The sequence below is a fragment of the Labeo rohita genome, chromosome 13 (assembly GCF_022985175.1).
Source record: "Labeo rohita strain BAU-BD-2019 chromosome 13, IGBB_LRoh.1.0, whole genome shotgun sequence".
NCBI classification, from domain to species: Eukaryota; Metazoa; Chordata; class Actinopteri; order Cypriniformes; family Cyprinidae; genus Labeo; species Labeo rohita.
Window position 1 is genome coordinate 14061078 of NC_066881.1, and position 26707 is coordinate 14087784.

Sequence of the window (26707 nt, forward strand, 5' to 3'; positions counted from 1 at the left end):
TTAGATAATAGAGACGAGGGAGCGTGGGATTAATTTTGAAGTGGCTCATTAGCACGTGGCTAGTCTAGTATAATTAGGTTTCGTTTTTCCCCCACGGCCTCTAGTCATATTGCAGTGTGGCAGCTGCTTTTACAAGCCCCCCATTCTCTGCCTGATAAGTGGCTGTCAATCAAACAGGCCTGAGTTTGAAAGTGTAACATCTACGAGTGGTCCGTAGCAACAACATCCAGGCCTCTGAAACGCCCTCTTCAGGCATTATAAATATGCTGTACTGCAATAAAACTACAGTAACAATAGGTCACAGAAACATGAAACAAAACAAAACAATAAAACTTATGTAAAAAGAGCTAATTTCACCCAAAAATAAGCATTACTCTCCCTCATGTCGTTTCAAACCTGCAAGACCTTTTTTGATGAAATCCGAGAGCTTTCTGAGTCCACACAGTCAGCAAGGGAACTACCATGGTCAAGGCGCAGAAATGTAGTAGGACATGGTTAAAATAGCTCTCGGATTTCATCAAAAATATCTTAACGTGTGTTCTGAAGATGAAAGAAGGTCTTATGGGTTTGGAAAAACATGAGCGTAAGTAATTAATAACTAATTAATTTTCATTGTTGGGTGAACTCTCTCTTGAAGTATTATTATTCTGAATAATAGTATTATTATTAACTACACTTAGTTTTGCATATAATTGCATTCATCAATTATATCAGTTTTTAAACTGTGGCTGCAAAGTTATGAAAAAAATATTATATTTTTATAATTAACAAAAACTCTTAATATGCTTAAATTAAGTAAATATTCTCCAGATAGTATTTTAATAATTTACTGAGAATATACAGTCAAACCAAAAATTATTCAGACACCAGATATAAATTTTTATATTTTTTACTAGTGGGTGCAGGACACTATAGAATATAATCTAAGTGAGGATAGCAAAATAAAGTAAACTGTTACATATTATACCCAAAAATTATTCATACAGTGGATTACCAGTAAAATTGAGAAAAAACTGGGACTAAAAATTATTTAGACACTTTGACCTAACCATGTGTTTTTTTACACCACAGACTGAACAAAAGTATGCATGGCTTGGTAATTGGTCAACAAAGTATTGATAATTGTGTAAATATTGTCATAATAACAGCTGAGTCTGAATTTTTCATTACATACCTTTCTATCAAAGTTAAAGTCTGACATTATCAACTCTGCGTTCTTGTCATATTTGATTACCATTTTCTAAACTATAGTGAATAAACTGTGATAATGTGTCTGAAAGTTTTTGGTTTGACTGTTTTTTTTTTTTTTTTGGTTTGACTAAATATTATAAGCAGGGCTTCGCTTGCAACAAAAATTATCGTATTTGGGAAGACATTCATTCATCATTATAATCCTGTTGTGTTTCAAGGAACATGATCTCTATTTTATTGAAGGTTTTGAAAACTACAGTAACAGCAGGTCAAATGTAAAACAGAACAAAAAAAGCAACTTTTTTTTTGTTACCAGACATAAAAAAAAAACAATACAAATCTAATATTACTATTTGCAGACTGATTAGTAAGACACTTGCTAAAGTGCAAATATTTTTTTTTCCTTGAACATTTCAGAACATTCCACTTTCAAATATTACAAAATCTTGATTTTCCATTAACAAATACACTATTTCACATTTGTGACATGAAAGCAGAGTTGAATAACTAGACTTAATTACAGTAAACCTTCAATTAATAGTTCCTATCTGAGTACCCTAATGAGGTCCAGAGTGATCCGATTTCTCTGAAGATCCACATTCATGACCCGCACCTCTACCCGCTCACCTGGGCCAAGAGCTAGGCTTCTTCGCCGTTGGTCAATAGGAAGTTTATCTGGAGTGATGAAGCGGTTTGGGATGAGACCAGACCGTCCGACTCCAATGTCCACAAAGGCTCCAAATAAAGCAGTGTTCGTTACACGACCTGTGAGCACCATCCCATTGTGCAGGTCATTCATGGACACAATTTCCCGCTTGAAATCTGCTTGCTCGAAATCTGTTAAGAACAATAGAAAAATAAAACAATTATGGTAAAGCTACAGTAGGGCCGGGCGATAAATCGACAACGATAATTATCGCACGTTATGAATTTCCTCGATAAACAATAAAGAATTCGAAAAATGTTCGATACAATGTTTATGCGGCAAAGGTGGAACAAAAGACCGTTAGTCAAAGCACAACACTCGGGCCGTTTATCCGCTCGGATCAAAGTTCAAACGGCGGCATGGCGCGAACTTATTAGAGCAGATGAGTTCATTTGCTGACGTTGAGTCTCGGTCACTAAACAACGCCATCGTGATGCGCTTAAATGTAGTGAAGAACACAAATGACTCTTATAGCCAGATGAAACAGCGCTGACACACAGAAGAAACACTGTGCGCAACGACACCGTTAGAAGGCTTTTTATTCTACAAATCGCCATCAGTCATCATAGATTTACTGTTGTAGCACTAACTGCACAGTGGGGTATATTTGCGTCGAATTTTATTATATTATTAATGTAGACATGTATTAAATGTATTGAAGGAGGAGTAATGAAATATAATCACAGTACTTTTTGTGATTAAGCTATAGCATGTATGCATTTATACTAAATGCATTTAGACTAACCATACATTTTACCATGGTACTGAGGTACAACATTTGTGGTTAACTGTTATTATCATGATCTATGGATGATACTATGGAAGAGCAATGGTTAATTAAAAAAAAAAAAAAAAAAAAACTCACAGCCAGAATAATTAAATTTCACCATATAAAAATGAGGTTGCTACAATATTTACAGATATTACTGATTTTGATAATGAACATAATCCTACATTTGCATCCTAACACAAGCTACTATCAAATGTGTATTTCTAAGAGACAAAAAATGTTATATTATTATTATTATTAATATTATCAGGTAACACAAACCTGTTTCTTGATTTGAAACAATATTACTCACTAAAACATGTAGAACTAAAAATTCTTTTCTATTAAGATATTTATTTAGTTATGGAAAAATGACTAGAAAAAGTGTGAAGAATTCAAAAAACATTAAGTGTTTGTCATGTTCTGACCATAAAGAATATTTTAAAGTTACATTTAACTGTTTTTTTTTTTTTTTTTTTTACAACTTTCACAATGTAGCAAAAATCTGCCTTTAAACTTTAAAGAAATAAAAATTTGACATTTATAATTATCGATACTGACTGATATGAAGAAAAAGATTTTTGTGATAATTTTTTGGCCATATCGCCCAGCCCTAAGCTACAGGCACAATAGTTTTTATTTTGTAATTTATGATAAACTCATGTGACCAACTTCAACATTTTCACTCTCACGCGAAACATACAAATGCTTGTATTCGAAATTACAACGGTAAATGTGACTGCACCGTTAGAAGCAAAGATGGAAAGAAGGAAAGACAAAATGTTTAAACAGATTTTGTCTTTTTCCAGTGACTAAGATTGACATTAACGTCCTTCCCTTCAAGTCTTGAGCACCCTCCTCCAACCTGATCCAAGAACTCCAAAGCTAGACATTAGAAACAAGCTTCAGTTAATGGTTTAAAACAAATAGAATTACCAGGCCTCTCAAACCTCTTCTTTCCGAGTCCATTTTGTCTGTTTTTTTGGGTGATTTTCTTTGGGAGGTGCTTTTTACATAAACATGGCCTCTCAGCAGGCTCTGCAGTCCAGGAAACATTCATCTCTTATTATTCTTATCCGGGACACCTTACCTAGAGCACCGCTCACATGGCAGTTATTTATACAGCTGGCTACGACGCAGAACCCATCAGGCTTCCAACCAGGGGAAGTGAGCTTGCAGCCTACTGATGAGAAAACTAGCGTCCTATCTAGTGCACATCATCTCATCGCCTGGAGTACCATCTCTTGATCAATGATGTTTAAAAACACTCAGATGTGCAGATGTGCAACTCAGATGTTTTTTGTGACATTTCCAGATTAACTTGTTTCTAAAAAACCTACAAAGAGTCTTAATTCAACTTCAACGAGCACTGGCATAATCTTTTCAAGTATGGAAATAAACCCCCCTCCCGTTCCCAAAGAAAACCTTTCTTTGCGTATAATGAACTCTGCTCCACAACCCTGAAAACACGTTAAGACATTCATCTCAATTATAATCCTGTCACTTTTAATGAAACATAACATTTACTATCAACACCCGCTGAAGGAAAACAATGTCTTCTCAGATGTCTGAACTTAACATTAAAACCAGAAGAGGCGTTTGTTGTTTGGTCGTTTTTATTCAGTTGGAGAGTCACTGGGGGATTTTAGCGCTGGGATCAAGGCTACTCTGCTTTCCTCTTTACGCAGCTTTCTCTCTCATTAATGATATATCTGTCGGCAGGTCTGCTTTAATAATGCGGGTCTTCCCCCAAATTACGCGGCAAGACTTCAAAAGCCTGGAGCGCCGCCCAGTCATCTCACAGACAAGAGACGGACTCAGGGGAGACGGGAGGAGAATCGTTAGATGGGAGGGAGGAAAAGAGCATGAGATGCCAGCATTGTCTATGATCTGCTCAGCGGCCATGTTGAGAAAGTACGTTGATACTTTGGTTTGTGCTGTGCTAAACTGATTTCAAAACCTGAAACCTGATGTACATTAAACATCTGTTATGAAATGTTGCCACAGGCTATGGTCCGAACCACATTATAGAAAATTTAATACGTTCAAACGCTTAGTTTGCATTTGCCTGCCTGTCTATATGTGTAAAGTCATCCTACATGTACATTTCATAAAGAAACACAAAATGAAAATTCATCATTTATTCAGCCGCCTGACAAATCTGTATGATCTGTCTTCTTTGGTGTGATACAAAAGGAGATGTTTAGAGCAGAAAGCCTTTTTTTTCAATTAATGATAATGAAAATAGTGATAATTTCCAAAGCCGTCAAGATTATCTATAATGACTTGAACTTAAGTCTGTTCCCACACAAAAGCATTCATACTGACTTTAAAAATAGTGTATGAGTTGTACTTTAAGGTGCCTTTTCATCCTTTTTACAGCTGTGGTCACCATCCACTTCCATTGTATGGAAAAGTCAACCTGACTTCATGAGAAAACTATTTTTGAGTTGCCAACTTCGTATGAATTCATACAAAACTGTAATAATAGCAAAAATAAAAAAGAAAGAAAAAGAAAGAAAGAAAAAAAAACTAAACATAACCCTTAGCTTGAATGAAAATGTACAAATGAGATCATACAAATTAATACAGTACACATTTTAAACAAATTCACATAATAAAAAAAAAAAAAAAATTGTTATGGGTTGCCGTGAAAGCTTGTGGGAAAAGCTGCCCAGACATTCAGCTAATCTTCTGCTATGTTCCACATAAGAAAGTAAGTCAATGAGTCTGTAATCGCATGAGGGTGAGTAAATGATAAACTTTAATTTTTGGGTAACCAACAAGGATTTTTCTATATGATTTGTTAGTTATGATTTTTCACTGGACCCAACACAAAAGAATAATGCATTTTAATTTTCAGAAATGTATTTTTATACTTTCTAGAAATACAGTTTAAGTCAAAAGTACACCTTGCATAAACCAAAATAAGAGGGGTTATACAAAATGCATGTTATTTTTTATTTAGTACTGACCTGAATAAGATATTTCACATAAAAGACATTTACATATAGTCCACCAGAGAAAATAATAGTTGAATTTATAAAACTTGACCCTGTTCAAAAGTTCACATTCACCTGATTCTTAATACTGTGTTGTTACCTGAATGATCCACAGCTGTGATTTTTTGTTTAGTGATAGTTGTTCATGAGTCCCTTGTTTGTCCTGAACAGTTAAACTGCCTGCTGTTCTTCAGAAAAGTTCTTCAGGTCCCACGGTTTTTCATGTGGTTTTTTAGCATTTTTGTGTATTTGATCCCTTTTCAACAATGACTATGATTTTGAGATCCATCTTTTCACATTGAGGACAACTGAGGGACTCGTATGCAACTATTACAGAAGGTTCAAACGCTCACTGATGCTCCAAAAAGAAAAACGAGCCAGGGGGTTTAAACTTTTGAACAGAATGAAGATTTGTACATTTTTCTTATTTTGCCTAAATATCATATTTTTTTTTTAATTTAGTACTGCCCTTCAGAAGCTACAGAAGATACTTACATGTTCCCCAGAAGACAAAAAAAAAAAAACAAAGACTTTGTGGGATGTGAAGAATGTTTCTGAAGAACAGCGGACAGTTTAACTGTTCAGGACAAACAAGAGACTCATGAACAACCATCACTAAACAAACAAAAAAAAAACAGCTGTGGATCATTCAACACAGTATTGACAACCAAGTGTATGTAAACTTTTGAATGGGGTCATTTTTATAAATTATTCTATTATTTTCTCTTCTACATCTTTAATGTGAAATATCTTACTCAGGTCAGTACTAAACAAAAAATAACATGTATTTAGTATGATCCCTCTTATTTTGGTAAAACAATGAACATTCTGCAAGATGTATGTAAACGTTTGACTTCAACTGTATCTATATTGTTCTTTATTTCACTAAAATCTTCTTTTGCAACTTGCAACAAGCTGGAAATTTCACAGCTATAATGTAACTTCAATAAATCCATGAACAATTCTTCTGAACAATAAGGATATAAGATGCAAAACAAAACTGAATGGTCTCTATTTTTAATCAATCTTACTAAAGACTATCAAAAAACATTTTTGTAGTTTCAACAAAACATAATCTTTTAGGCTGGCCAGCACACTTGAAGATTTTAAGCCAGATTTTGAGCCCGATTTGCACTGCTCAATGATCGTGGCCCTATCTGAGGCCTGTTGCAACTGACTTTTTGTCTAAAATATCCAAATATCCTCAAATGTGTGGTGTCATTACTTTTTTTTTTTTTTTGCTCCCCATCACATCAGAGTCTCCATGATCCCAAAGCGTAAATATCAAACGTGTATGATATTTACGACTCTTGATCGGGCTGCCTTTGACGTGATACCTGCAATAGCCAATGAGAGTAAGCAAGCGTCACCTACGAGATGTTGCGTATATGTTGTGTAGCTGATGTTGTATAGCTGAAACGTGGCATGTTTGTGGATGCCACATTTCAGCTATACAACATCAGCTACAAGTAGAAAGTAGATTAGACAAAGAACATTACCCATTTTATTTTTTTCTATTCGTTTTTTGCTGTAAAACAGACTGTGTAGAATGACAGCCAGATGACGACGTCAGTTGTCTTCCATTTGTCTTTCTTCTCAAGTCACATTTGATCTCGTGAGTTTTCATAAATCTTGTGCTAGTGTAAAACTGTTCCTACAATCAAAATGATTATAAAGCTAAAAACTGTTTGAACTGTCATTATGTCTGTGGTCTCCCACAGTTTTAAGATTTGAAAACCATCTAGTGTGTCCCAGGACTAAGTCAGATAGCATGACAAATCAGCAGTTTTTAAGAAAATAATATACAAAATTAATAAAAGTGATTATGGCAATGCAGCACTGGCCAAAAAACGGGCTACAGTTATGTAAACTGTCCCGGGGCACCTTTACTGATGAATGAGTCCTGCAGTTACCCTCAGATACAAAATTTACACTGTCCCCTATATAGAGGAAAAAGAAAGGGCACATCAGAGAGATTCTTACCCTGACGAATGTCAAAGCCAGGTGGCTGAGTGAGTCCGTCCACAATGAGCTGAAGAGTCTCAGGTGTGGTGTCCAAAGATTTGGCCAAGACATCCAGACCGCTGCTTTTTACACTGCACTCGATACTCTGCCTGAGCGCAGTGCTGCCCATCTGATCCAAACTGCCCCCTATTTGAGACAAGAACCTAAGAGCAAGAACAGAAAATTACTCTCTTGACAAGTTAAGAAATAAATGTAAGTGCATTTTATCAGTTTTTAAAGAGATTTCATAACAGCTTCTGTAAACTTTATATCTTATTCAGAAACACTCCACACACACTTAATTCAGACGCTGTGTTAAGGCAGTGAGGTCTGTTGAGGTCCATGGGAGGTGGTGTCTTAATGAATGGCTTTTTAATAGCCCTTCTCAGAGCCCAGTGCACGTGGAGGAACTCCCCCGGCACACTGAGTGGAGGAGAGCAAAGACTGGGAGAGGAGGTAGATAGGGGAGGGGAGGTGAGACTAATTATGCCCTAAATCTTGATTTCTAGAGTCCCAGAGATGAAGACTCTGTCTCCCTCCATAAATCTAACCGCCTAGTGAGCGCCGTACATAAAAGGAAAAGGTTAGCGCTGAGGCTTGAGCAGTGAAGCAGGAACACAAACCAAACACAGCCAGCAAAAAAGATCCAGACATGGCCTATTACTTGGCACAGCCCAAAAGCTCTGGCTCAGGATGAGCCTATATATTCATTATGTGATCATGAACTGTAAGACTGAGACAGTGGTTAACCTTCAACTTCATATTGTGCTACATAATAGGTATGCATATACTGCAAATCAGAAAATGCATGTAAATACACAGCATATGTTGGAAAGGTAGAAATCTTTAGGCAAATATGATTAGATTTTGGAATTGCACTCAGGTTTTTGTTAATAGTTTGGAGGGATGTAAGTTCAAAAACTTGTCTAACACTGCTGACAATACTGAAAGTTCAAAGGCTGAAAGCTGATTTTGAAAAAGACTTTATGTGTGGATCAAAAAGGACCATTAAATTTTCTTTACAACAGATCATAAGTATCTATGGAAGCCCCTTTTTCGCAATTGAATAAAAATTTAAAAAGAGGTAATTGCAGCTCGTTTAAATCACAATTCTGACTTTTTTTCTCGCAATTGCGAGATATAAACTCGCAGTTTTAAGTTATAAAGTCAGAATTGTGTGATATAAAGACACAACTGCAATTGTGAGTTTATATTTTGCAACTATAAGAGTTCTGAGTTTATATAACACTATTCTGAGAATGTCAGAATTGTGAGATGTAAACTCGCAATTGCAAGAAAAAAGTCAGAATTACAAGTTTCACTATTCTAAATTTATTTCTCACTATTTGCAAGTTTATATCCTGCTATTCTGCCTTTACAACTCACAATTGCCAGTTCATATCACAGTTCTGAGAAGAATTGCAAGTTCGTATCTAGTATTTCAAGAAAAAAAAGTCAGAATTATTGCAAAAGTCAGATAAAAAGTCCCAATTACCTTTTTTTTTTTTTTTTAATTCTGTGGTGTCCCTCCATAATAACTTATAACAAATATTACTTTATTTATCAGCACATTTAACAGATTTATTTAGCATCATATCAATAAAAGTAAACAATAAAATAGTTTTTTTTTAGTTAATTAAAACTTTTAAATTATTCATTTTATAATGCAATTTAAAAAAAAAACTGTGATTTGAAGTTTTGTGTCCAAACTTTTTCATGAAATTCTTTTTTAATATTTTGTGTATGCTTGCTGAATAAGCTGGGAGATTAATAATTAAACTGATTTAAATAATTGTTTTTTTTTTTTTTGTGAAAATAAAAAAAACAGAAAAATGACCATAGCATATAAATAATAAAGCAGATTAAAATTCCAATTTTTATACACTGATGTAGAATCATTTTAGAAAATTCACAACTATGTTCCTACATTAAAAGTCTGGCTGAAACCAATAAACCAATTATTATTTTTGTATTATGGGCAATAACGGATAAATGGTCAAAACTGAAAATCAAAATCCTATACTATTTCGCTAAAAAAAAAGACAAAATAATAATAATAATAAATGTTAAATGGAATAAGTAAGAGATAATGGATGGTTAGCTGTGCATTAAACAATTTTAATGCTTGGCATGGAGGCCAAGAACCACCCGACACAAATCCCACTTATACCACATGACAAGTTATATCTGGTTTCCAACATAAGAAAAGTTAAAGTTGCTAATGATGTTTAAAGCACAATATTTGATGAAGGTTAAAAATTGACGATCAGTTATGGCTCATTATCTCTAGCATTCTGCCCACTTCAAATCAGGCACAGACATGAAAAAGTGTGGTAAGACCAGATTTATTTAAATGAATTATAGCATTGATTTGAATTAATTATTGACTTAATGCATACATCAAAAATAAAGAGAAGGGGAGATGATCGTTGTGTGTGTGAATTACTTGCATCTGCGCGTCTCTCTCTACAAACAATAAAGCTGTGTTTAGTTACCTCAAAAACAGTGTATTACCCTACATATAATGTAGCAATCCAATATCTAGGCCATATTATTAATAAAAGTTGTGAAAAGTTGAAAGTCCCTGTGCTCCTGAATGTTTCTCTATGTGTGCAGCACAACGTGCAATCTCAGACCTCTCTCTCTTTCTGTGTGTTTGTGTGCATCAATAAATCAGGCACATTAATACTTTATTCCATGGTCTGTCTGAATACTGGATTCTGATTGGCTGGCAGGCATGCAGTAAAACCATTTAATTTTTCGCCATTTGGAAGTTGCTTTAAATGTCAATATAACACATACTGATAAAAGATCAGTCCATAATTCTTCAATTTGTCTTATGAAATCATAAAGTTGGTGTCTAAATACTGTTCTCTCATCAGAGCACAGTGCAAATGAGTGATATAACCTCTACAGGGACACACACATGTCCCGGAGTGTGCAGCAAGCCTGTATCAGGGGGTCAAGCTTTCCAGAGGTGGCTGTGGAATGCTGGGGTCCTGGGCATTACTGGAATGTGAGTTTTGGCAAGAGGAGGGGGCAGACCTGCTGAGCCAGCTTGCTGATGGATGGTCGTCGCCGTGACAGCCTGACGCCAGCGCAGCTGTCCTCTGTGTGACTGACAGGGCAGGTGGGTTCAAGCCCCACCCATTTCCTGCTGCAGTCAGAGGGCTTGACAGCAACAGTGACAGGCAAATCTATCCACACTCGCTCTATTGTACGTACCCACACAATTTCACACTGTCCGAGCTCGCAAACAGACACACAGCACTAATACGCATACATACTGATCATTACTGCTTCTCGACTCACCCTCGTGAAAAAATGTACGCATGACAGGAGGGATGCTGGTAGGGTGTAATTTTAAACTGCATGTGTACAAACATTGACACAGATTCTTTATTAATATGATACCTGTAGATTTTTTATCTTGTCTAGGTATTAACAAATAATGTTATGTGAAATGCAGTTTAACGGGATTGGAAACCAGAATCTCTATAGTGTATGACCATAGTTTTTTTTAAAAAAAATGTCAATGCCTTTCCTGTCTAAAAACAATGAGGTTTATTTACTAACAAAACTTTCAAACTAAATATATTCCAAATGTATAAAAAAGTATTCATTTGTAGAACTGAACTCACATGTAGAGAAAAATAAATCACATTCTGTGTGGCCTTCTAAAGGCATTGAGATGAAATTTTATACATAGATATTTTATCTTTATACTATACTTTTCATCATACACAGTAAAAGAGTAAGAAAAACTGTGTGTTACTGCTCAAGCTGCCTCTGCAAAATGCAAATCAGAGACTGCATCTACAGATTTGCATATGTTTGCTAAGAGTGATGAAAGATATGGAGAGAGTTTGGGCATGTTTTATGCAAATGACTAACCTCCAGATTTATTAGCATTAGAACAAGGGTAAGGACAAGTTCATGTGCGTACGCATTAATCTGTACTGTGGAAGAAATTTTAACTGTAATCATTTTTAATTAATTATAAAATCAGTTGATCATCTCTTCTTTTAGCAGGCCTAACCTTTTAGGGAAAATGTCCTAACCTTTGTTTTGAACATGAACAAGATGAACAACATGATCTGTCTGACAATACTACGAAACGTGATTTGAAAACAAGTAATTAGTAAGAGGTCACATGACGGAACCAATCATATTACAGAATAAGTTCACTTCCAGAATAAAAATTTCCTGATAATTTGCTCACCCTCATGTTACCCAAGATGTTTATATCTTTCTTACTTCAGCTGAAAGGAAATTAATGGGGTCATCCGATGCCCATTTTCCACAAGTTGATATGATTCTTTAGGGTCTTAATGAAAAGTCTATAATATATTTTGGTTAAAAATTCTCAATGGTAGTGTAAAACAACACCCTTTTTACCTTGCTAAAATCAGCTCTGCAAAAATCGTCCCATTCTGATCGAGGCTGCTTTAAATGCAAATGAGCTCTGCTCGCCCCGCCCCTCTCTCCCCTCTGTGGAGTGACGAGCCTGTTTACTTTAGCCACATTCAGCCGTTAAACTTGCTAACTAGCACTTTATTAGGAAAGGTTCATAATAAAGATTCATAATAAAAACCTTATACTCACTTCTGCTGTAAGTGAAGCTGGATCACGAAAGATTCGCTTGAACAGACGGATATATGTAGATCAGGAGGCGCATTCCCTTCACAAACAAATGCAATCTACTGTATCTTCAGCAGCTCAGATGTCGGGAGTAAATGACAACCACTAAGTTCATTATTACATCCAGCAACACAACACCTCAATCGCTCAATTCTTGTCTAACTTACATCCCTACTCTGGCATCAAAACATGGAGGTTGGACTGTTACAACTGATCTTAGGTAAGATGCTTGTGACTAAACTGTGTAATGCCACAGGATCCTCAAATTGTCTGTCAAACCTCTTTATTCCACCCCGCCTCCATTCAGAATAAAGTGTTGTGACGTGCAGTTTGAAGACAGAAGTCTATTTCTTCACAATGCAAGGGTAAATAAAGAACTGATGTTTGAATAAGTACAGCGTTTACTTTACTCAAGAAACACTGTCTATAAAGGCTAATGTTTTTGTGAGTTTGAAAAGCGGAGAAGAGTCTTAGCATTTGCTGTCTAGTTGTAACGTTAGCCAATATATTTTTGTACGTTTTAAATATCCTGTGCATAGCAGTTCATCTTTTATATCATGAAATTTTGGCCAAATGTATTTAACAAAAAGAAAAACTGAGCATCCATATAGCTAAAATAAACTTTAGAACCTGTAAATTGATGAAACTGTAATGGATTAGTTTACTGCCTCAGGTGTGGCTGCTCTAATGATGGACAAAACACATAGCCTGCTTCCGTCATTTGCTTGTCAAAAACTTTGTTAACTCCATTTGAGCATGATTTTCAGAAAATGTTAAGTGCAAGTGTCTTTCTACCTTTTTTAAGTGCTTAGTGGTGTGCCGTGGGATTTTTTTACTTATCAAAACCGCCGTGGCAAAAAAAGATCAGGAAACACTGCCTTAGCACAAACAGTGTAGGATAAGTTATGCATCAAAGTTTACTAAGTTAACCCTACTAAGAACAAACCCAAACCCACACATTTTCAGTACTGGGCTATAAACATAGCCTTTCATGCACATTTTGAAACATCTAACAGTTCTAGAGCAGAACTAGAGCTAGTGAAACAAAAAATAATCATAGACTCTGTTGGGCCTTTGAGTTATGAGGGGATGAAAATGCAAAGAGTAACAGACACACATGCACATTGTGGATGAATTCTAGCTTGTCTCTCAAGTAAAGATTTGATGAAAGAACTGCAGAACCAAGCCACTGAATTGACACTACATGTCATGCAGCCTCCACAGTAACAACAGCACTAATGGTCAAATGGTAAGAAATTAAAAAAATATATATATCTTATGCTCACCAGTGCTGCATTTATTGGTCCCACTTTATGTAAGGTGGTCTTAACTATGTACTTACATTTAAATTAATCATTTGATACAATGCTTATTGTGTACATACATGTTTACATTGTACTTACATTTAAAAAAATACCTGCATGTAATTACATCTGTAATTAATTTCTGTACTTACATTTATACACTGTTGACCCGTCCCTTATACCTCATATAGCAGAAAAAAAAGTGTTTTGCAATACAATATAAACACAATACGTACATTGTACTTTTTCAAGCCTACCTAATAAAAAGTGAGATCAATTTATTTGATCCAAAATACATTAAAAACAGAAATACCAAAACATATTATTACAATTTAAATAACTGTTTTCTATTTATATCTATTTACTTCCATCTATTTCCAGCTACCATCTACCTACAGTCATGGCCAAAAATATCGGCACCCGTGCAATTCTGTCAGAAAATGCAATACTTCTCTCAGAAAATTGTTCCAATTGCAAATGTTTTGGTATTCACATGCTTATTGTTTTTTTTTTTTTTTTTTTTTTTTTTGCATTGCAACAACACAAAAAAAACAGATAAGAAAAGTCAAACTTGATCAAATTTCACACAGAACTCAAAAACTAACTAGACAAAATTATTGGCACCTTGTCAAAATTGTAAGAAATAATTGCTTTTCAAGCATGTGATGCTCCTGTAATATGTATTTAGACACACCTGTTGCAAGTAACAGGTGTGGGCAATATAGTAATCACACTTGCAATCAGTTAAAATGGAGAAAAGTTGGCTCAACCTTTGTGCTGTGTGTCACACTAAGCATGGAGAAAAGAAAGAAGTGTAAAGAGTTGTCTGTGGATTTGAGAGAAAAAAACTGTAGAAAAACATGGACAATCTCAAGGCTACAAGTCCATCTCCAGAGATCTTAATGTTCCTGTGTCCACTGTGCGCAATATCATCAAGAGCATTACAGACCATGGCACTGTAGCTCCCTGGACGTGGACGGAAGAGCAAAATTAATGAAAAATTACAACGAAGGATTATTCGAATGGTGGATAAAGAACCCTGATTAATTTCCAAACGAATTCAAGCTGATCTGCAGACACAGGGTACAACAGTGTCAGCTCACACTATCCATCGCCATCTGAATGAAAAGGGACGCTGTGGTAGAAGACCCAGGAGGACACCACTGCTGACACAAAGGCATAAAAAAGCAAGACTGGAGTTTGCCTAAACTTATGTGACAAAATCACAATCCTTCTGGGAGAACGTACTGTGGACAGATAAAAAGTAGAGCTTTTAGGTAAAGGATATCACGGCACTGTTTACAGAAAAAGAAACGAGGCCTTGAAAGAAAAGAACATAGTCCCTACAGTCAAACGTGGTGGAGGTTCAAAGATGTTTTGGGTTTGCTTTGCTGCTTCTGGCACTGGATGCCTCGACTGTGTGAACGGTATCATGAATCTGATGATTACCAAAGAATTTTGGGGCGCAACGTAGTGGCCAGTGTCAGAAAGCTGCATCTCCACCAGAGGTCATGGGTCTTCCAGCAGGACAATGACCCGAAACACACTTCAAAAAACGCTCAGAAATGGTTACAAACTTAAATCTACATGTAATTCATCATGCTAATAGGTTGATTTGGAATATAGACCAAATCACCAAAAGTCCTATTCCACATTAGTTCACCATATGGTGAATGTTGTTAATGATACGAAAAATAAACAGAACCAAATTTCCAGTGGAAAATAAATTGAAAAGTCAGACACAAGCTTGGTGCCCTGACAACACCTGCTTGTAAATGACTTTCACACATATACCTGTGCCCTGTACTTCTCCCAATTTCAACAAATTACTCAAGCACTCATATTGCCCAGTGGCAACTACCCATCATCCTCCACTAGCCCTGCACAGATTTCCATGATGTTGGTCAGGGACACTGTGCTTCCCTCCAGCTGTCCCTCTGGAGCGCCAGAGTTGGCACAAGAACAGAACAGAGATGGAGAGAGGGAGAGAGAGAGAGAGAGAGAGAGAGAGAGGAGGTTGCAGAGCTGAACTCTGAATGATTTATGAACAGTTACAGTGTGAGTGTGGCGGTGGCGGGCGATTGGCCCAAGGGCTCAGGTTTCTGGAGGGGGTCTCAGCTGGGCTCATGTTTCCCTCTGGTGTGTTAGTGTTTAGGGGGTACCAGTGCTCCTGCTCTTTTGGATTCAGAAGAGCGGAGCTGGCCATATCCTCCGGGCATAATGAAAAGCAGCTCCACCGAGAAGCGTTGCGGAGGAGGCCTCTGTTCCACACACCGTAAGCTACTGGGTGGGCCTAAAGACAGAGGCTATCCAGACACAATGAGGCTGCTTTAGTGTGTGGTCCCCCTAGCAGTAACCCTGAAGTTAATTCGTTATCATCAGTGAATGTGAGATATTTGATATCAACCCTCCGATGATTCGGTGACTGAGAAAAATTAGTTACCAATGCTGCATTGAAGATGATGAAGAGCTATTTGCTACCTCAGACTCACTTGGCAACGCTCGGAACGCCAGAATGGATATGTGTGTTGCTTGGTTGTTGAAGACAGAACAGTACTCAGTTCACAGAAGAACGAAAATTGTCATAATTTAACTTAAACCTGATGCAACATATCTAACAACAGCACAATTGATATAAAAGCTACAGAGACCAAGACTTTCAGTGGTCCGTTCCTCACACAAAGCTATCATATGACGTTAGAAGACTTGGAACAGAGTGCAACAGTCATATGGAGCACTTTCATGGTGCTTTTGTTGCTATTTTGGAGCTTGATAACATCCGTCTCCCATTTACTTTCATTATATGAAATAGAGCGGTCAGGATATTCTTCAAAAATCTTCTTTTGCGTTACACAGAACAAAGTCAAAGGGCTATGAAATGACATGGTGAGCAAATAATGGCATAATTTTTATATTTGGGTGAAATATTTTTGTACATCACAACTTAGGCTACAATATTAGATTTTTTCTACATGATTATATGGTACGGTAATAATTTTATTGCATTAACTTTAGAATTTTAATAATAATAATAATGCTATGAGTTAAATTCATCCTTGACTTTGCTTTTTTTGTGTTTTCAAGTTATTATATAAAGCATATATAAAGAACTTACTGTTGATCACAGTCGAACACAGCATTTTTTACTTTACTCAAGAAACACTGTCTATAAAGGCTAATGTTTTTGTGAGTTTGAAAAGCGGAGAAGAGTCTTAGCATTTGCTGTCTAGTTGTAACGTTAGCCAATATATTTTTGTACGTTTTAAATATCCTGTGCATAGCAGTTCATCTTTTATATCATGAAATTTTGGCCAAATGTATTTAACAAAAAGAAAAACTGAGCATCCATATAGCTAAAATAAACTTTAGAACCTGTAAATTGATGAAACTGTAATGGATTAGTTTACTGCCTCAGGTGTGGCTGCTCTAATGATGGACAAAACACATAGCCTGCTTCCGTCATTTGCTTGTCAAAAACTTTGTTAACTCCATTTGAGCATGATTTTCAGAAAATGTTAAGTGCAAGTGTCTTTCTACCTTTTTTAAGTGCTTAGTGGTGTGCCGTGGGATTTTTTTACTTATCAAAACCGCCGTGGCAAAAAAAGATCAGGAAACACTGCCTTAGCACAAACAGTGTAGGATAAGTTATGCATCAAAGTTTACTAAGTTAACCCTACTAAGAACAAACCCAAACCCACACATTTTCACATATATAAAGAACTTACTGTTGATCACAGTCGAACACAGCATTTTTTTTTTTTTTTTTTTTACTTTTTACAGAATCCAAGAAACTCCCATACTGACAAACTAATTTTTGCATATCTATGGCCATAAGTTTAGTATGACGGAAGAGAGACCTTGTGATGAATCAAACATCAAATAAGGCAAAACTATGGGCAAGCAAAGATAGTGAAGTAATCATCAGGTTCGTACCTTGTTTGCACCATCTCTGAGATCTTAAATCAATTATTACCCCACGATCTACTCACCCTCAAGCCATCCAAGGTGTATAAATGACTTTCTTCTTTAAGACAAAAACATTTGGAGTTCTAATAAAAAATGTCCTTGACCAGCAACATGACCAGCTAAGGACCAGCAAAGGACCAGCATAAACCAGCTAATGACCAGCTTAAACCAGCATCAAAACCTAAACCAGCAGCATCAAAACCTACCTAACCAGCATCTCGGCATCAAAACCTACCCACCAGCATATGCTGTTTTTTTCCACCAGGGCTGGCTGAGGGTTGAAATATGCTAATATGGGACAGTCTGTCAGCTGTCATGAGCAGTATGACATCATATTGCTCAGAAAATCAGAAAAATACCCTTTTTTTAAAATGTAATCTCTAGCTTCCGCTAACTGTCATATGTGCTTCACGAGAGTGAAGAAGTGAGAAGTGACGAAAGCAGAAGCACAGAGGAAGGAGCAAAACAAAACTACCAGGTGAACTATCCATTTAACAACAGTTCTATATTGTTGAAACCATAGAAATATATACATAGATCCCTCATTAGCGGTTGTTTTTATGCGCCAAACCACTATGCAAACCTAGGGCTGGGCGATAAATCGGTAACGATAATTATCACGTGATGTGAACTTCCTCAATAAATGAAAACAAGAGTTCGATAAATGTTCGATACAATGTATATGCGGCAAAGGCAGAACAAAAGAGCGCTAGTCAAGTCAGACCGTTTATCTGTTCGGATCAAAGTTCAAACAGCGACATGCCGTGAACATACTACAGCAGATGTCTTCACTCGCTGATAAATCTCGGTCACTAACAGCACTGGTGTAAAGTGCTTGAATTCAGTGAAAAACACAAATGACTCTGTTTATAGCCAGAAGAAAAAGCGCCGACATACAGAAGAAACACTGTGTGCAGTGATACAGTCAGAAGGCTTTTTAATCTATAAATCGCCATCATTTACCATAGATTTACTGTTGTAGTACTAACTGCACATTGGTATTGTGTCAGAAACGTGGGTATATTTGTGTCGAATTTTATTATATTATTGATGTAGACATGTATTAAATGTATTGAATGATGAGTAATATATAGCATTATAGCATTATCGTGATAATTTTTTGGCCATATCGCCCAGTCCTATGCAAACCACTATATGGAGCTGTTAAATGTGCCATCAATGTATACATACGTATGATTGAAACAATGTGGTGCAAACAATGGAGGTGTGACAATTTTAATACTACGGTTTTGGGAAACAAGTAAAGTCGGGACTAGTTGGTTAATTTATCAAATATACTACGGTAGTTAATCAGTGGGTTACATTTAACCCTCTGGGGTCTGAGGGAGTTTTGGGGTCCTGGGGAAGTTTTGACATGTCCTGACATTTGTGTTTTTTTTATCTTAAAAAAAAATCTTTTTTCTTTTTTTTATCTTAAAAACAAACTAATAGCTAAAGTCTAATTACATTGTAGACTGACACAGAAGAGAAGAAATTGCTGAATAAAGTTGTTGTTTTTGTTTTCTTTGCACACAAAAAGTATTTTTGTAGCTTCATAAAATTAGGGTTGAATCACTGATGTCACATGGACTATTTTAACAATGTCCTTGCTACCTTTCTGGGCCTGGGAACATTTTAGTTGCATTACTGTATTTGCAGGGTCAGAAAGCTCTCAGATTTCATCAAAAATATCTTAATTTGTGTTCTGAAGACGAACGACGGTCATACGTACGGATTTGGAAGAACATAAGGGTGAGAAACTAATAACAGAATTTTCATTTTTGGGTTAACTAACGCTTTAACACAATATTGGTATTTAATGTTTTAAATATCATGGTTAATCACTTCATGTCCGCGCAAATTATTGAAGAACAAAGAAAGTACTATAAGTTACTGGCTAAGTGACTGGTCAAGTGAAAGTTTATTTTGGTAGGAGGTTCAACTAACATCAACCTTTGTTTCACAGCTAACACTTAAATACTAGAGATGGTCCATCAGGGGGTCAGCGCTACATAATGTGTATGCGTATTTGTGTGTGTATGAGTGGGAAGTGGTGGGGCTAAGGGTATCAGATTCATCACATTAGAGCAACATGATCCGCCATTACCGTCTGCTGGCCCACGCTTCGCAAAGCGCCCGACGTGCAACGAAATCACTCACGAAATGGAGGAAGACAAGCTGCATGTTTTCACAAGCACAATGTGTGACTGATTTAAGCCACCTCCTGTCCGGACTTCACACATATTAAGCTCAGACCAGTCACGGATACGGAGAGCGGCGTATTTTCATTTCATTTCTATTCTCATTAAATGCTGCATTTGTATGAATGAGAATGAGAGAGGAAGTGAAAAGGGAAAGAGAATGAGCTGGTGAAACAGAGGACAAGAGTGATGAACCCAGTGCATAAATGGGTTACAGATTGTTGGGAATATGTCAAGCTTGTCATCATCATTATAAAGACATCGCTCAGATGGTTCTGCTCGCATCATTAGTCTTATGAATCCAGCCCTGGCTGAAGCTCGCAACATATTTGATACATTTTATTAGCAATACCCAGAATTCCTCCCAAGCCCCTTAGAAACCCTTGTTTAAAGTCCGCTACATTAGCTGGGCGCTACATTACCAACTCAGCACTGCTGGTGGCCATGTTTAATCGAATCCTGTTACTCCAAGAAAAATATGCCTGGGCTCATGATGACAATTGGAGTGGAGCAAAGTCCATTAGCACAGCATTTGGTAACGATAGAGAATGGTGATAATACAGGGGACTGCAAGGGAGGCTTTTCTGCCTGGTTTAGTCGGAAATGAAGCCTAACGGAGAGAAATGAAAACAAACAGAAGGAGAGGAGAGGAGGGAGGATATGACAGGGTGATTATTCCCCCACTCCATGCCCCTAAGTGGCTTTATTAGACCTCTGACCCTAAAAAGCGCCTCTGACGACAGATCAGGCAGAGAAGGAGTGGATGGACATGCATACGAGTCACATATGCATATACAGAGGGGTTCACAAGTCTCAGACCACCAGTGAAAACGTGTCTAATTTCAATACTAATTAGTATTTTAATTAATACTAATTTTAATTTTGTAAATATTATAGTTATTATGCAATATAATTACAAACAAAAAACAGAAAATCTGTAATAGAATTCAAATAGAATATCACTTCTTTTTTTTTTTTTTTACAAATATGGAATGTTGTGTAATGAAAATGTGTATTAAATTACAAACAAAATAGAATCTGTAATAGAATTCATACAGAATATTACATATATATACACATTCACGCACACACTGGCTTCATATTATTATATTATTATGCAATATAATTAGTAAATTTGTAAATTACAAACATAAAACAGAATATCTGTAATTGAATTAAAAATATAGTGTATGTGTGTATATTTGTTGTACGATATATTGTGTAATAAAGGTGTATTTTTAATTACAAACAAAATCTGTAATAGAATTCAAATAGAATATCATATTTAATGCTACTGAAATTTAAATTCTACTTTATTTTTCCTATTCTATATACACATTTAAACACACATTTGCATCATATTATATTATTATCATATAATATGGAATGTTGTGTAATGAAAATGTGTATTAAATTTCAAACAAAATAGAATCTGTTATAGAATTCATAAGAATATTATTTATACACATTCACACACACATTTGCTTCATATTATATTATATCATTATGCAATATATATTGCAATATATATATATATATATATATATATATATATTTATTTATTTATTTATTTATTTATTTATTATTCATATCATATGAATATATTGTGTAGTGAAAATGTGTATTAAATTACAAGCAAAATAGAATCTGTAATAGAATTCAAATAGAATGTTACATATAACACTACTGAAATTCAAATTCTATTTTATTTTTATAATTGTATACACTTCCATACACATTTGCTTCATAATTTGCTTCATAATTTGCTTTTTTATGTGATTAGTGGCCTACAAGTATTGCAGAATCTTCAATATTTCTTACTTATTTTAAGTCAAAACCTTCTTTGTTTTACATTTTTTTTTAAATCATAAACCTTTGTTTATGTATAGGCTTAAATGAAAATATTTTCAATATGGCTTCAGATGTTTGTACACAACTGCACACATGCATATACAAAGTCACAAAATGAAGTGTAATTACATGAGTACACAGACTGTGCTACAAGTGAAGCCAAAGTACGACATCAGCTATGGAGGAAATGAAAAAAGTGAGTAATAGGCAGTGAATGAATGTCTTGTTCGTAAATTATAGTTGCCATTCACCAATAAATCCTCCAAATTCCACAGCGTTCGGATGCCATGCCCACGGTTCATATTCAATTTTCAAAAACCTCTTTCACATGCACACACTGATTTTGATTTAACTTGCAGCTGTCATGCACGCAAGCACATCCAAACCACAGGGTATCCGTGCGCACATCTTTTGGAAGCAACAGGCACAAGTGTCAGACTGGAGTAGTCTAAGCAGACTTGAGCAGCACAGCTGCGGGGAGAGCGTCATTCACTGCCAGAGAGTGCTGAGCGCACGCTGAATGTGCTTTTCATATGAGCGCCAACAGCTCGCACAACTCTCACACTGAGCAACGCACAACCAGATGCTCCCACTTGAGGTAAACACTTGTTACCACTTGGGTCAATCCTTAAGCAGATCCAGTGATCATCTGCAGTATTGCAGTAATGTGATAGCTCAGTGCCACGCTCTGTTCTCACCTCGAGGCGATGCTGTAGGATTCAGGGTGGATGCAGGTTTGGTCCAGTGGGTTGTACTGGTTAGAGGTGTTTCCAGAGCCCTTGACTTTTTTCTTCTCAGCTGTCTGCTTCAGAGGAACCTCGAGCCCTTCGTTCCCTCCAGAGCTGACACTGCTCGGTGCAAAATTACAAAAACATTAAGAGTAAAATATCTGATTCATAAATTTGCTTTTACATATGATTAGTAACCTAGAAACAGTAATCATTTCTAAGAAACTAGCTACATTTAATGCAATTTAATCACAAAATAAATGTAATTCAGGGGTTACATCTGAATACTTTCACATACAGACTTAATTTTTTTCCATTGCATCGATTGCATCGACTGCTTTAATATATGAGACATATAATATATGTTTCAGAAATTTAGGACACATGCTTATTTTATTTTCTATTTGGGTTTATGTACATGCTTTATTTTGTAGGATTGACAGTTTTTTTCTCCAAAGCATTGTTAGATGTTTCCTGTCATAGCTAAGATTTGATTTCAAAAACAGTATCATATTAAACTATATTTTGATATACTGGTATTTAACCTCAGAATAATCTCAAAGTAAAAAGAGGTGCTAAAGTCTGATGTTGTGTTGGCTGTGCTTAAAAATGACATTTTTATAATCTTAATTCAAGTGATGAAGGATTTTGTAAGTCTGACAGTAATCAGTGTTGAGTACTACTGTAAGGTTAACCCTGCCTGCTTTAAATGTTTCAAAATGATTAACAGTTGGAAACATTTATTTAAAATTTAGAAAAATAATCAAATGTACTCAGTTATATTACTTTAATAAAGTAATTGAAAAAGTTACACTACCTGCAGTAAAACAGTAACATTTTTAAATGTTTTTACTATTAAAAATAACCTTAGTTTTCCATTTAAATATATTTTAAAATGCAATTTATTCCTGTGATTTCAAAGCTGAATTTTTAGCGTCATTACTCCAGTCACATGATCTTTCAGAAATCATTGTAGTATTCTGATTTGCTGCTCAAGAAAAGTATTATTATTATGTTGAAAACAGCTGATTAGAAGCTTTGTTGATGAATATAAAGTTCAGAAGAACAGCATTTATCTGAAATAGAGATGTTTTGTAACATTATAAATGTCTTAATCAGCACATCCCTGCTAAATAAAAGTATTAATTTCTATCATTTCTTTCCAAAAAAAAAAGAAAGAAAGAAAGAAAAATATATACTGAATCCAAGCTTTCGAATGGTATAATATACCATTTTAATTTCAGTTAATGCTGATCTTTGGATCTTTCTATTCATCAATCCTGAAAAAGTACTTTTTTATATATTGATAATAATAATAAAAAAAAATGTTTCTAGAACAGCAAATCAGCATAATAGAATGATGTTAGTAAGTGAGTAATGATGCTAAAAATTTAGATCACAGGAATAAATGACATTAAAAATATTGATTTGCTGCACTTTGGATCAAATAAATGCAGGCTTGGTGAGCAGAAGAGTCTTTAAAAAACATTAAAAATCGTAATGTTCAAAAACTTTTGACTGGCAGTGTATTACATTTTAAATGGGATAACTTGTAATCTGTAATCTATTACATTTCCAAAGTAGCTTTTCCAAAACCGGAAGTTCCAAAACTTCTACAAGAAATTAGATATGTCTGATTTCATAATGCATTATAATACATATGGATACATTTAGAAGATTATGAAATTATCAACAGATGAAAATGTCCATAAAATCAAAAAACACAAAACGATTAATAAAAAAAAACAATTCCTTTCTAAAATCTTGTTTGCTGCACAATAAATACATTATTATGTAAGAGTGGAGGGGAAAGGTTTAATATTTAGAATGAGGTCAAAAGTTTTTCAACATTATTTAATGAGTATTATTAATTATTATTAATATTAATTAAATTAATTAATATGAATAAACTATTGTAATTGTATTTTCTCCATTTGGAGGCAAATCTCACCATCACTACTGGTTAAGCCGCTGACACATCTTAACCAAAAAATGAAAAATATTTAAATTTATAATGCACGGCTAATGTTTAGACAAATAATTTACATCACAGGCCTAAATAAAGTACACACTGGCCTTTTATAAATATATGACAATGTGACAAAAATAACACAGAATTTTTTTTAGATTATGTGGGTGACACATCTTATCCCACATCATATGAAGGCAGCTTGGTGCAAAAACGTGTAACTGTAGAACTGGCTTTAACCGGCCGTGTACCTGCGTACTGTCTCGGGGTTGATCCTGATGAAACCGGCACACTGCTGAAAGCTCTTAGGACCGAGGCCTTTGACCAGTTTCAGCTGCTCTCTGTTAAGAAAAGGCCCGTTCTTTTCTTTCCACTCCATAATACTGCGTGCTCGCCCTGCGTTCAGACCTGCGATGTGCCTGATAAAACAACAAACACCATTTAAAAAAGGAAAATCTAACTTGAACATCCAAAAAAAAATTATTTAAAAATGCTTTCATGTTTTATACATTTTTTTTTTGCTCATGGGCTAGGCATTGCTATTTTTCTCTGACGTTCAGAAACGTCATGCTTAAACACCTTTTATGCTTTATGCATGAAACCTCAAAGAGATGTAAGTGATATAAGTGATTCTTGAGTCAAATATAACAGTTATTCAGTCCAGAAAACCTAAACTTAACCTCACATCCTTCCTCCTGCTTGACCAGCTGCTTCAATTCCTGTTTGTTTTTGGAATTATTCACTGCTTTATGTGTCAATACCCAGCATTAACCACACATCCTGGATGAAGAACTTCAGAAGTCCACCCAAGGCCTTGGAAATTCCTTTTCATACTTATGTAATCCGTACACGCTCACAAACAAGAGGTCAGATATTAGTTAAATATTGAGAACATTTTCCAGAAGAACTACCAAATGGCCGCCTGAGATCTTATAATCTTTTTGACCTTTCCATCCAAAACAGAAAGGCATTGAGACGCTTTTTCTTTTTTTGGGAGACGGTACGGGCAATTCGAAATGGCAGCTCCCCTAAAAGCAGCTATGTAAACATTGTATGTCATCACTTATAAATAAGGGGCGAATAATGCTGGAGCCACGAACACGTCGTCTGGAGCTCTGGTACTGTGAGCTCATTTAAAGTCAGGTAAACAGATGACCTGATCCCAGCCTACCTCACGAGCATTTAACCCTGCCTCTTAATGGGATCACGCAGCTTTCCAGCTCTGAATAGTGATGTATGGATGTCTAAATACACCGTAAGTCAAAGGCATAATCCTAAAGAGTTAAACATAGAAATCTGATCTTTGTGAAATGCTCACGTGGATCTGAATGAATGCATTGATGAAATATAAAAGTGTACCTGCTTCTATCAAAATATTTTTAAAACTCGCTTATACTAACTTCTAGAAGGATTTTTAGTCTAGAAGAATAAGCTGTGTAAATGAAAGCTAACATTTCGAAGGCACGACCCCGATTGTATTCCGGAAATATATTATTCCAAGTCACTGTTTCCCGTGGTGCAAACAATTTGCAATTACTCACAAAATCCTACAAGGTATTAGGCAGAGCGAATGGATGTAATGGATGTGTACATTTCGGTGTTTCTGTAAGTTTACGTGACTAATATTCAAGGCTATATATCTCAATTTGTGTATATGTTAGCGAGCAGCAATGTTTGTGTATGTAGATCACAATGTTTGTGTGTAGTGGGGATGTGAAGAGATGTTGCGGTGCGTGCGTCTCCGAGTGTGTGTGTGCGCGACGTGTAGGGTGTCAGACTAAACAGAGTGCTAAGCAATAACGGGGAGGCGAGTGAGAAGTTGCCATGTTGTGACTCCTGCTGGAAAGTATTTGGCCTCTACCTCATCAGCGTCTCTGAACAGATGTTGATGTCCACTCCCACGAAGCTCACGCACTCCTGCACCACCCCATCCAGCGCTGCCCTCAGCAAACTCTGTGACACGTCGTGCTGGAAAGAGTGACCACAGTCTTAGAACGTGTGTTTGTGTTAGAAAAAGAAGGAAGGGCTCTGTTCTTGACCTGGGCTCTGAAAAGGAAATCAAACACCTTGAAGATATTTTTTCTAGTCTGTTGACTTGATTTAATCACAGTTTTGACATACATTAAAAGTTCTTGAAATTGCTATGGTTACTTTGAAAATAATTAAACAGTTCTACTCTGTGTCTTTCGAAATGTCAAGATAGTCTACATCTATTAGATATCTCGGCAACAAATCGTGCTGTCTCAGTCACTTTCCGAAAACAAGCCGCTTCGCGAGGCCAATGTTGTGTCATTGGAAATCAAACGGTAACCCTAAATACTTTGCGGTGTTCATGCTGGTCTGAAGGGGGGAAAAAGAGACGGCGGAATAAAAAG

The 26707-nt window shown here is 35.9% G+C and overlaps 1 protein-coding gene across 1 annotated transcript in view; it reads right to left on the bottom strand.

The window, feature by feature from the left end:
* Positions 1–955: 955 nt before the first annotated feature.
* srbd1 (S1 RNA binding domain 1) overlaps positions 956–26707 on the bottom strand; it is an 85820-nt gene continuing 60068 nt past the window's right edge. Inside the window, exons 17-21 of the mRNA XM_051126870.1 lie at positions 26194–26300; positions 24584–24751; positions 22334–22483; positions 7652–7836; positions 956–2028 (exon numbers count right to left, since the gene is read on the bottom strand). Of these exons, the coding sequence (XP_050982827.1) occupies positions 1736–2028; positions 7652–7836; positions 22334–22483; positions 24584–24751; positions 26194–26300 (903 nt within the window). The 3' untranslated portion in view covers positions 956–1735. The remainder of the gene's footprint in view (positions 2029–7651; positions 7837–22333; positions 22484–24583; positions 24752–26193; positions 26301–26707) is intronic.